Here is a 12,500-nt window from a genome sequence, read left to right as displayed (position 1 = left end):
TAAATAAAATAAAATAAATGGGTAATTTATACAACTTGAAATGTTAAAATATTACAAAAGGGATAAAAAAAGAATAAAATAAAGTAAAATGGTAATTTATACAACTTGGCATGTATCAACAGGGATACAAAATATAACATTTAAATAAAATAAAATAAATGGGTAAATTATACAACTTGAAATGTTAAAATGTTACAACAGGGATAAAAACATCAAATTAAAATAAAATAAAATAAAATAAAATAAATGGGTAATTTATACAACTTGAAATGTTAAAATGTTACAACAGGGATAAAAAAAAAAGAATAAAATAAAAAATAAAAAGTGAATTTATACAACTTGGCATGTTAAATGTTATATATAATAAGGTTCATAATAAAGAAAAAGGAACATTTTAATTTATACAAATAATAAAAAAAATCTAGTAAGACAAATGTATACAAATTGGAAGGTTAAATGTTATAACTAGAAATAATAAATGTTCATAATAAAACAAAATAAATGTCATGTTCTCAGCGGCGTGTCTGTGCGGAGTCAGCGGAGGCCGAGGCTCACAGTGATTCCTCATGGCAGAGGCGGGGGAGAAGGTCTTCTGCTCGTCAGGACCTACTTAAAGATTTACTGAGTTCTGCTTTAATTCCTCATGACGCGGCATTAGAGATAATGGCAGTGGAGCGGACCACTTCACTATTCATGCGGAATGTTATTATTTATTTTAGCGCTGTAATAATTATAGCATCAGCGTAACCCTGCAAGCGAACCCATTCGATCTAGACAATTATAACTCATTTACCAGGAAAAAGAGACGGAAAAGACAGATAGGAGCAGCGACACACACAAAAACAGACGAGAGAGGAACAGAAGGACCCCTGCGTGAAGGGTAATTAACACCGTAAGGTGTTTTCAGCACCGAAGAATGTCCTGTGAGAGGTGTGTGTGTGTGTGTGAGCCTAGGGGGAGACAGACTGTGTGTGTGTGTGTGTGTGTGTGTCGTCTGAGACCTGGACATGTCGAGCCTTCTGCAGGCGCTTTCAGGAGAAAACTGTGTGTTGTTTACAGGAAAATCTACAGTTCTGATCATATCCACGGAAGCGAGACGGTGGTCATCAGGAGATCTGATTGCCTCCATCACACACACACACACACACACACACACACACACACGCACACGCACACGCACACGCACACGCACACGCACACACACACACACACACACACACACACGCACACGCACACACACACACACACACACACACACACACACACGCACACACAACCTTTAGTCTCCATCAAATACTGAGATCCAACCAAGCAGAACTATAAGAAACTCTTCTTAAAGGAACAGTGCACTGTTTGGATTTCTTTTTATATTTTTGAAAGAGGTCTCTTCTGCTCACCAAGGCTGCATTTATATGATCAAAAATACAGTAAAAACATAAATATTGTGAAATATTATAAACATTTAAAATAACTATTTTCTATGTGAATAATTTGTAAAATTTAATTTATTCCTGTGATACTCTTACTCCAGTCTTCAGTGTCACATGATCCTTCAGAAATCAGTATAATATGATGATTTGATGATCAAGAAACATTTATGATTATTATCAGAGTTCATATTTAAGTGGAAACTGTGATAATTTTTTTCCAGGATTCTCTGATAAATAGAAAGTTCAAAAGAACAGCATTTATTTGAAACAGAATCTTTTGTAACATTATAAATGTCTTTACTGTCACTTTTGATCAATTTAATGCTTCCTTGCTGAGTAAAAGTGTTCAGGCCAAACGCGTGTGTATTTCATCAGTGATGTGTAACAGTCACTCCTCTGGCCACTTTAGTGGATTGAATGTTATATATAATATACATTTTTCAATTGTAGTCTTTTTAAAAAGGCATCTGAAATAATAAACTAAGTGCAAACTAAACTAAAATATAGATTTTTTGACACATATCGATACTGGAATATCTGAAACTCTTCCGCATGAAACACGACACCAGCTGTTCTCATCTCTCTGACAGATTTACTCCGGATTCATATTATTGGTGTTACAGGGATTGAATTTAGGCGAGAAATTGCGCGTATTGAGCATAATTTTACTCATTCCCACAGATTTTGTGCTCACACCCAAAGTGCATTATTATTATTTACATTATGCAGAGTTATTTTTCGCTGCTTATTACGCATTAACACTCAAATACACACAAAATATCATCACGCCGGTCTTGGCGAGTTTTCGCGTAAACACAGTCAGTTATGTGTTTACAACAGTGAATGTAACATTTGAGAAAGAAAACGCACATGTAACAGTATAACGGATCCGTGCGTCAGCTCTTAAAGTGACAGCAGCCTAATATTCCTGCTGCCAAATTATGAGATAATATAAAAATATCTATATGGCAGTTTTTCCCCATGGAATCGATGTCAAAATGGTGGCCAGTGGAAACGCTGAGTGGCTGGTAACTTTGGAAAACCACTAGTTCACAGTGGCTGATGAGCAAACACATGAATGTCAAGCCTCAACTAGTATCTTGTGTTTAGAAACAGGGTGAGTTTCAGGAGCTCATTCAAAGAGCCGCATCGAACGAGCATTGCATTAGCAGTCGAGGCTACAAGGTTTCGTCTGGCTTTACTACGATCAAACCGAGACCGCAGGCAGACTAAAATATATCTCAGTCTCCCTATAGTCCTCCTCTCTCTTCCTCCACTGAAATCAATAATGTTCGGAAAAATGAATTATAGAGTACAGTGGAAACGCTAATCACAGACTAACCGATGGTTCGCCCTTGGACTAAATGTCTTGCATACTAAACCACAGTCGCTGGCAAGCAAGCAAGCCATTTTATTTGCTAATTAGGCAATTAATTTCACTGAATGTGGCTGCGGAACCGCCGGTGAAGGCAAAACTGCTGTATTATCAGTAACGAGACCCGTGTGTGTGTGTGTGAGGGATGGAGACAGGGAGAGTGCTGGGAAATGAGAAGGCTGCTGTTCACACTGATGATTTGTGAGCTGTTTCCAGGACTCTAAGGTTACACATCATCGCCCAGCATGAACCCAGAAGAGAGGGTTTAGTGCCAGCTGTCTGTGGGTTTGGGTGACGGTGGCGAGGCCGAGGGCCGTGGGAGAGCGGCGCGCGCCCGGTGCCGTGATTGATAATGAGCGACACCTGCGCGACGCACCGGTCTCGAGTCTCTCATGGAGGAGCGGAAGCATAATGGAGGAGCGACGACAGTGAAGGATGAGAGAGGACCAGGCCTGGACATGTTGTGTTTTGGTATATGTGACCCTGGACCACAAAACCAGTCACATGGGTCAATTTTATGAAATTGAGATTTATACATCATCTGAAAGCTGAATAATTAAGCTTTCCATTGATGTGTGGTTTGTTATGATAGGACAATATTTGGTCGAGATACAACTATTGAAAATCTGGAATCTGAGGGCGCAAAAAAATCCTTTAAAGTTGTTCATTTATGTTGGTGATTGTGCTGCATTCACTCACACAAATACATGTTTTATATATTTACAGTAGGAAAATTACAAAATATCTTCATGGAACATGATCTTTACTTAATATCCTCATGATTTTTGGCAAAAATCTATAATTTTGACCCATACAATGTATTGTTGGCTATTGCCACAGATATGCCCGTGCGACTCGTGACTGGTTCTGTGATCCAGGGTCACATGTGTGACAGCAGTTGTCCGTGAGGGGCTGCTGTCTTTACTTTCATTTTGTATTTGTTTATTTTACGTTTATTAAAGTCTTTGAATGTTCGCCGGTTCCCGCCTCCTCCTTCCCACAACATCTAACCTCGCTACAGCAACATCGACCCGGCACTGAAAGCTAATGGTCCATGATTTCTACCAGAAGCGAAATAATTTTAAAAAAGCACATCTTTTTTTGTATTATTTTACAATATATGTGTATTTTATAATATTATAATATATTTTGAATATATAAATACACACACATGCATGTATATATTTAAGTAGGGGTGTGCCGGTTTCAGAATTGGTGATGGCGGTTATGACGTGAGTCAAATGCGACGTTCGTCTGTTATATGACAACTTAGTTTGAATAAAATGAATATTTGTGTAGTGTTCAATGTTGTTATCAATAGAGATACGCGGATGGGGTATTAGTTCATCCGCAACCGCATCACAAAACTCATCATCCGCACCAACGTTTTTTGACCAAATTTCTGATTGTTTCTGATCGCTGATTGTTTTGCGGTCTATGGACGATGCAATGCTCTGCTGATGCGAGCCGCAAGAAAGCCCTTGTCTGTTCTAGAAAGGATGCAGCAAAGATATTTAATGTATGAGGCATAGGCCTACGCTGAGTTTCATTCATTTACCATGAGATGCGCTCTAGTTCAACTTCACAATGCAATGCAAGTGAACGCGGCGCATCGGAGCCTCCATGTCACGGTTATTATATTGTCTCCTATTATATTTATTTATTAAATACATGCAATTGGTTGATGAAACATTTATTAAAATTAAGATACAATTTGTACAAAACGAAATTCGCTTTAAAGAAAGGCTTTCTAAGCAAAACTTAATGAAGTGGTCAAAATCATGTCTCCCGATTGCAAATGTTCATTGCTAATGTTTATTATTGCAAATGTTTTTCATTTGTTTAATAAATCTCATAATGATGGCACATCACTAGGTTATATCATAGCTTTTATTTTCTATCTCAAATGATTGGCGGTCGGTCAAGGGGTACTTGGCAAAGAATCAAATACAGTTGGAAACGACGTAGACCATTAATAACACAGACTGTTAACAATTGTTTTTAATTAGTATTTAAACATTCTCTACGATAAAAAATGTTTGTAAAAAATATTTTAATAACACGGTTTTGGCGGTTATAGAGTTGTAATGACGGTGTTCAACTATAACCGTCGGTCTCACGGTTATATACTAACCGTCACACCCCTATATTTAAGATTTTTTTTTATTTATATATAAAATATTTATGATATAAATTATATATAAATATATATATATATACAGTAAATACATGCAAATATTTCTTAAATACTGTATATATATATATATATATATATATATATATATATATATATATATATATATATATATATATATATATATATATATAATTTATATCATATATAAATATTTTATATATAAATAACACATTTTTCTTAAATATATATATATGCATGTGTGTATTCATATATACAAAATAATCATACACAGTACACACATATATTATTTAAACACAAACATTTATTTTGGATGCGATTGATCGTTGCACAGCACTAATAATTTTCAGTTACACTTTATTTTAAGGTGTCATTGTTACAGTGTAATTATATATTTAAGTGATGAGTAATATTAACTATATGTACTGACTATAGGGTTAGGGTAGGATTAGGGTTTGTTTGAGGGTTAGTTGCATGTAATTATTATAATAATAATGCAACTAACTATTAATATAATAATTTATAGTTATTACTACAGTAATTACATGTAACATATGTAACAATGACACTGTAAAATAAAGTGTTACCTAATTTTTTCTATATCTATCCGTAACCTTTAAGACTGGAGAAACACGATCGGCACATAGAGGTAATGGAGTGAGTCAGGGCTTTGGCTCAGGATGGATTCAATTCAACATTGAAATGAACAAATTGGCAAATCCATCAGTTGTGCTCTCCTGATGGACGTCTGCTGGCGGTTCACACCATCTAAACTAAAACTGTAGCGTTATTAGATGAATACATCTTTACAAACATTACACAGACAGCTTTGATGTTAGAGCACAAGCCACGAATAAAAGATCAGTTTTTGATCTCACAGCTGATGAATTAAAAGAGAGAAGTAGAGGACGTTAAAAACACATTTCTGTCAAGAGTTCAATTGGTATTTAACTCATAAATTTCTCATATAAGTGAGGCAAACTGCTGTTTAAGGACATCAGAGATAAAGTCCAAGCATGAATCGATAATTGTAAAATACCAGCAGATTCCTCAAACCCGGAGCTGAACAGCTCCCTCTGCTGGCAGACCCTCACACTGACTCTTCTGCACCTCCGCTTTATGAGTGCGTCACGCCACAGTTACGCCAGTGCTCATCACTGGAACTGCTGTAATTCACTGGAATCATTAGACAAGCTAATAAAACACACACCGACGCCAATAAAAGAACTAATTAACCAGAATAAATCTAGAGAAGATGAAGAGGGAGAAAAAGAAACTTCATACAGATGAAACATTTCAGTCTCTGAGAAACTATCTATCTATCTATCTATCTATCTATCTATCTATCCATCCATCTGTCAATTGAACTATCGTTCTTTTATTCTATCGCTCTATCTATCTAGCCGTCAATTTATCAGTCTGTCCATCTGTCCATCTATCTATCTATCCATCTATCTATCGTCTGTCCATCTGTCCATCCATCTATCTATCTATCTATCTATCTATCTGTCTATCTGTCTATTTATCTATCTGTCTATCTATCTATCTATCTATCTATCTATCTATCTATCTATCTATCTATCTGTCTGTCTATCTATCTATCTATCTATCTATCTATCTATCTATTTGTCTATCTATCTATCTATCTATCTATCTATCGTCTGTCCATCCGTCCATCCATCTATCTATCTATCTATCTATCGTCTGTCCATCCGTCCATCCATCTATCTATCTATCTATGCTGACAGTATTATAAGGCTAATTGTGCATGTTTGTGTGCTCAGGTTTGTCAGTATTATGTTGTGTGTGTGTGTGTGTGTGTGTGTGTTGCAGGTAAAAGAGATGAATGTAGTGTTTACTCAGGTTTTAATTGTGTCTCATTGGAAGTGGCCCTAGAGAGCATCAATCAGCAGTAATTGTGTGTGTGTGGTTTCACGCTTGGCTAATTTGAAAGTTATAATAAGCTGATGACTAAACCTAAATCAATAGCCCTGTATCGACCACACACACACACACACACAGAAGGCTGTGCGTGAGATGTATTTATAATATATCTGAAGGTTGAGTTCGCTCTATGCGTCATAATTAAACTCCAGAGACACAAACTGATGACAAAGAGTGAGAGTCAGCCATCAGATAGATTATACATGCCTGATTCTGATCAGTGTGTGTGTGTGTGTGTGTGTGTGTGTGTGATATGGGTAGGTTTAGGGGTCGGGTTAGTGTGTGTGTGTGTGTGTGTGTGTGTGTGTGTGTGTGTGATATGGGTAGGTTTAGGGGTCGGGTTAGTGTGTGTGTGTGTGTGTGTGTGTGTGTGTGTGTGTGTGTGTGATGGGTAGGTTTAGGGGTTGAGTTAGAGTGTGTGTGTGTGTGTGTGTGTGTGTGTGTGTGTGTGTGTGTGTGTGTGTGTGTGTGTGATGGGTAGGTTTAGGGGTCAGGTTAGTGTGTGTGTGTGTGTGTGTGTGTGTGTGTGTGTGTTGGGTAGGTTTAGGGGTCAGGTTAGTGGGTGAGTGTGTGTGTGTGTGTGTGTGTGTGTGTGTGTGTGTGTGTGTGTGTGTGTGTGTGTGTGTTGGGTAGTTTTAGGGGTCAGGTTAGTGTGTGTGTGTGTGTGTGTGTGTGTGTGTGTGTGCGTGTACGTGTGTGTGTGTGTGTGATGGGTAGGTTTAGGGGTCGGGTTAGTGTGTGTGTGTGTGTGTGTGTGTGTGTGTGTGTGTGTGTGTGTGTGTGTGTGTGTGTGTAAGGGGACAGAATATACAGTTTGTACACTATTAAAATCATTACGACTATGGAGGTCCTCACAAGTATAGCTAAACAAACGTGTGTGTGTGTGTGTGTGTGTGTGTGTGTGTGTGTGTGTGTGTGTGTGTGTGTCGTCTCTCTGCACTTACCCAAAGCTTGAGAGGCAAATGCTGCCATCGCACTCTGTAAGCGATCCGGCCGTAACGCCTGGACCACCAACACCTGAGAAAGAAACGGAGGAATAAAGAGTAAGCTTAATCTGAGCACTCTGATTGGTGCGTACTGTTGATTGACAGCTGACCTGCTGAAAGAGGGAGATCTTCTTGGCAATGGGAGGCGGGACTTCCTGTTCGCAGCAGGAACTACGTGAGAATGTGAGCCACAGGTCTGCGTCGTCCAGACAGAGAGACTGATACAACATTGGAAAGGTGCTCTGGAGAGACACGGAGAGAAACCGACATTTAGTCATTTAGTTGGATTTTTGTCATTTTTGGATTTTATGGTTTTATTTTGTTTTAATGGTTAAATTACATTTTAGTAATCAAAAAGTATGTCTAATTAATTAAAAATAAAGACATTTATACAATTTAACATTTTATTAAAAATGGTTTTTTTTTTTTTTGTAATTCTGTGTTGTTTTAATTTAATTCTGTCTGTTTTTACATTTCTGGATTCATGATTTAACAAGTTTATTATCAAAAATGGTGGTAAATGTAGGGCATTAAAACCTTTTAAAATGTAACAAAATTCAAATGAAACATTTTGACAAACAAAGTGCTGCACAATAGAGGTTTACTGTTAAAATTAAAACAATTGTGTGATATTCCATAAAAAATAAAGTTGTAAAAACTTGTTTTGATCATTATTACTTCGAGAAGTGCATTCTACTGTATAACAGCAATACATTTCTGTCATAATTTCAAAACTTTTATTTTGACAGGTTGTCCTGAAGACCTTTGAGCTCCTGTATTTAATATTATTTTTCTGAAATGAACTTGTGAAATGTTGTTGAAGAGACTCTCAGAGCGGCTCTGCACATGAAGTCACTTGCCAAATTCAATGACATCCTGCGTTATACTGTAAATTAATTTTTTTATGACTGTTTTCCGTGTTTCCGTTTCATGGATATCATAGGACCCAAATTACCTTGAGCAGAGCCACAGCCATCAGCCTCTCCTGATCAATCCAAGACGGAAACTGCTCCCGCAGAGACTTCTGGGAGTCCTGAAGAAAGAGAGAGAATTTATATGACTGAAGAGAGGAGATGAGTGTCATTTCATCAAGAAAAACCTAAAAAACCGATTCATACCGTCTTCCGAACCATGTCTGCGACGATCAGGCCAGTGAACACGTCCCATTCCTGCGAGACACAGTCATCAGAGCGCCACAAACACACACGAGTCATTCAGTTTTATTGTGCTTTACTGGAAGGGCTAATGACAACATATTTGTCTTGTCAGAGTCGCTGCTGAAGACGAGCCAAAACAGAGACGTTATCATTCCTTCAGGATTCATTATGAGACACACACACACACACACACTTACATTCTCCTGGAAAAGGTCTGGGTTCATTCCCTTCACAAAGTGCAGTGCAAACATCAGCTGATCCGCCTGTAAAACGGACACACAGAACATGAATGCATGAACTGATAACATCTATCCCTGAAATACAATGTTAAATGGCTCTGGATAAAAGCGTCTGCCAAACGCATAAACGAATGAATGCTGAAATGAATGAATGTGACACACTGCCAGTGCTGGAGGCCCGTTCACGCTCTCCCACTGAAGAAACGCAGGTTCTGTGCAGGGAAAATCGGTCTCCTTCCCACGTAAAACAACAGCTCAATCAGGCTAGCCCGACGCACACCAAAACTAGATCACTGTCGCTGGAATCAATGAAGCTGTCGACATGCCGAACACATTCAGCGCGCGGACTAACACTCCTCGCTTCGTTGTGCTGCATCAACTTTATTTTCACTGTCTGTTTGGAATAAAATGATTTCATTTACAAATATCAGAGCAGGACTGGATGTGACAAATAAGGCTAGCAAAAAACTACCCTCTTTTTCATGGAAAAATTATTCATAATTTCTTCATCAGTTCAATAATTAAGTAATATTGAAGTGTTAGCGTTGTACAAAGCTGACTGAACACTAAAACACTGCCAGAACAGCGTTTTTATCATTATTTAGATACTATTATAGTTTTTATTAATATGATGAATTAGCTTTTATTTTTATATTTCAAATTTTTGGCTTAATTTTTGGTCATTTTATGTGCTTCTGTCATTATTCTTATTTTATATATATGTATATATTAGGTTTCATTTATTTTTATTTCAGCTTTGGTTTAGTTCAGTTTAAATTTGTATTTATGTGTGGGGGCCAGTTGTTATGTCAGAAAATAAAGTCAAATAAAAAAAAATTTGGAATTAAATAAAATAAATTTTGCCTTTGCCTCAACAAGTCATGTGACCAATTCAGTGAGTGGCAGACAGTTATCATGCAAGAAAAAATAAATAATAATAATAATAATAATAAAAAGTAAAAACTGACTTTGCCTCAAGTCATGTGACCAATTTATTGAGTGGCAGCCAGTTGTCATGTAAGAAAATAAATAAAAAACTTTTGAAACTTTTTATAAAATAAAGTTTTTAAAAATTTGACTTTGCCTAAAGTCATGCGACTAATTAACATGTAACATAAGGAGGGCTCTGATTGGTGCTGGGGGTTTTAGGTGGGCGTGGTCATCACTATGGGAACATAAGGAGGGCTCTGATAGGAGCTGGGGGTTTTAAGTGGGCGTGGTCATCGCTATGGGAACATAAGGAGGGCTCTGATTGGTGCTGGGGGTTTTAGGTGGGCGTGGTCATCGCTATGGGAACATAAGGAAGGCTCTGATTAGTGCTGGGGGTTTTAGGTGGGCGTGGTCATCGCTATGGGAACATAAGGAGGGCTCTGATTGGTGCTGGGGGTTTTAAGTGGGCGTGGTCATCGCTATAGGAACATAAGGAGGGCTCTGATAGGAGCTGGGGGTTTTAAGTGGGCGTGGTCATCGCTATGGGAACATAAGGAGGGCTCTGATTGGTGCTGGGGGTTTTAAGTGGGCGTGGTCATCGCTATGGGAACATAAGGAGGGCTCTGATTGGTGCAGGGGGTTTTAAGTGGGCGTGGTCATCGCTATGGGAACATAAGGAGGGCTCTGATTGGTGCTGGGGGTTTTAAGTGGGCGTGGTCATCGCTATGGGAACATAAGGAGGGCTCTAATTGGTGCTGGGGGTTTTAAGTGGGCGTGGTCATCGCTATGGGAACATAAGGAGGGCCCTGATTGGTGCTGGGGTTTTTAAGTGGGCGTGGTCATCGCTATGGGAACATAAGGAGGGCTCTGATTGGTGCTGGGGGTTTTAAGTGGGCGTGGTCATCGCTATGGGAACATAAGGAGGGCCCTGATTGGTGCTGGGGGTTTTAAGTGGGCGTGGTCATCGCTATGGGAACATAAGGAGGGCTCTGATTGGTGCTGGGGTTTTTAAGTGGGCGTGGTCATCGCTCTGGGAACATAAGGAGGGCTCTGATTGGTGCTGGGGGTTTTAAGTGGGCGTGGTCATCGCTATGGGAACATAAGGAGGGCTCTGATTGGTGCTGGGGGTTTTAAGTGGGCGTGGTCATCGCTAAGGGAACATAAGGAGGGCTCTGATTGGTGCTGGGGGTTTTAAGTGGGCATGGTCATCGCTATGGGAACATCAGTAGGGCTCTGATTGGTGCTGGGGGTTTTAGGTGGGTGTGGTCATCGCTATGGGAACATCAGTAGGGCTCTGATTGGTGCTGGGGGTTTTAGGTGGGCGGGGTCGTCTCAATGGGAACATAAGAAGGGGTTCAGTGTGTTACCTTGAAGAGTGAGCGGCAGATATACTCATACACCATGTTCTTCAGACTGTTCTCCAGCGTGGAGATCCTCACATCGGTGCTCTCGCTTTCCTGCATCACACACACAGTTCACTTCACTAATGCAGCATTCATTTTAGTGATTTTTTTTTTACTGTATTTTTAGTGATTTTTCAAGCATACAGCATTAAGGAAAACAGAAAAAATATATATATATTCTTCCAGTATTTTACAAATAGGTCCTTTTAAGACTCAAAATAAAAGTAAATTCTTCCATATTGTATATTTCTTTAACAATCTCTATCCATTCTCCAAGTAAGGGGATGTCCTGCTTATACTAACGCCTTGTAATACTCTTCCTACATGCTACGTTTAATATATTAACAAGATATACAGTACATCTCGTCTCAACACAGAGAATGCATTCTTTTGCCAGTGCATGTGTGTGAGGTGTGTTTCCACGTCACCTGTTTGTTCTGCAGCGCTCGGTGGAACAGTCGCAGGAACGACACCAGACTGAACCTGTACATGTTATTAATCTTGGACAGATCCCTGATCACAAAGTACATCTTACTGGCCGTCTCGGCTAGTGGCAGGTACGCGTCCCTTTCCTACACACACACACACACACACACAGACGGACGTTACTCTGCTGCCACCTGCTGTTTCAGTCACTCCCGCTATCTCTGTCATGATCGCACTCTTCCCAGCATCACCTGGTCGAGGGACGTCTGCAGGCGGTGGAATTCAGTCAGTGATTGGTGGATCAGAGAACTGCTGGCTTTGGTCTGGTTCAGAGACTCAATCAGCTCCTTATTCTCCAGGATATTGCCTTGAGCCGTCGCCAGAGTCTACACACACATACACACACACACAAAACACACACTCTTTGCTGCATATTTGGAGAAAAACATCCAGGA

General features: G+C 39.1%; 1 protein-coding gene across 1 annotated transcript in view; it reads right to left on the bottom strand.

Moving 5' to 3' along the window:
• LOC307167264 (cytoplasmic dynein 2 heavy chain 1-like) overlaps nt 1-12,500 on the bottom strand; it is a gene marked incomplete at its 5' end in the record, with an annotated part of 101,921 nt that overhangs the window by 27,904 nt on the left and 61,517 nt on the right. Inside the window, 8 exons of the mRNA XM_079886251.1 lie at nt 7,849-7,921; nt 8,001-8,132; nt 8,846-8,923; nt 9,009-9,059; nt 9,245-9,310; nt 11,584-11,673; nt 12,048-12,191; nt 12,297-12,431. Of these exons, the coding sequence (XP_079742377.1) occupies nt 7,849-7,921; nt 8,001-8,132; nt 8,846-8,923; nt 9,009-9,059; nt 9,245-9,310; nt 11,584-11,673; nt 12,048-12,191; nt 12,297-12,431 (769 nt within the window). The remainder of the gene's footprint in view (nt 1-7,848; nt 7,922-8,000; nt 8,133-8,845; nt 8,924-9,008; nt 9,060-9,244; nt 9,311-11,583; nt 11,674-12,047; nt 12,192-12,296; nt 12,432-12,500) is intronic.

The sequence above is a fragment of the Squalius cephalus genome, assembly GCF_949319135.1.
Source record: "Squalius cephalus genome assembly, chromosome: 11".
Taxonomy (NCBI): domain Eukaryota; kingdom Metazoa; phylum Chordata; class Actinopteri; order Cypriniformes; family Leuciscidae; genus Squalius; species Squalius cephalus.
The sequence above is the reverse complement of the archived record's forward strand: the minus strand, read 5'-3'. Positions and strand labels throughout refer to the sequence as shown.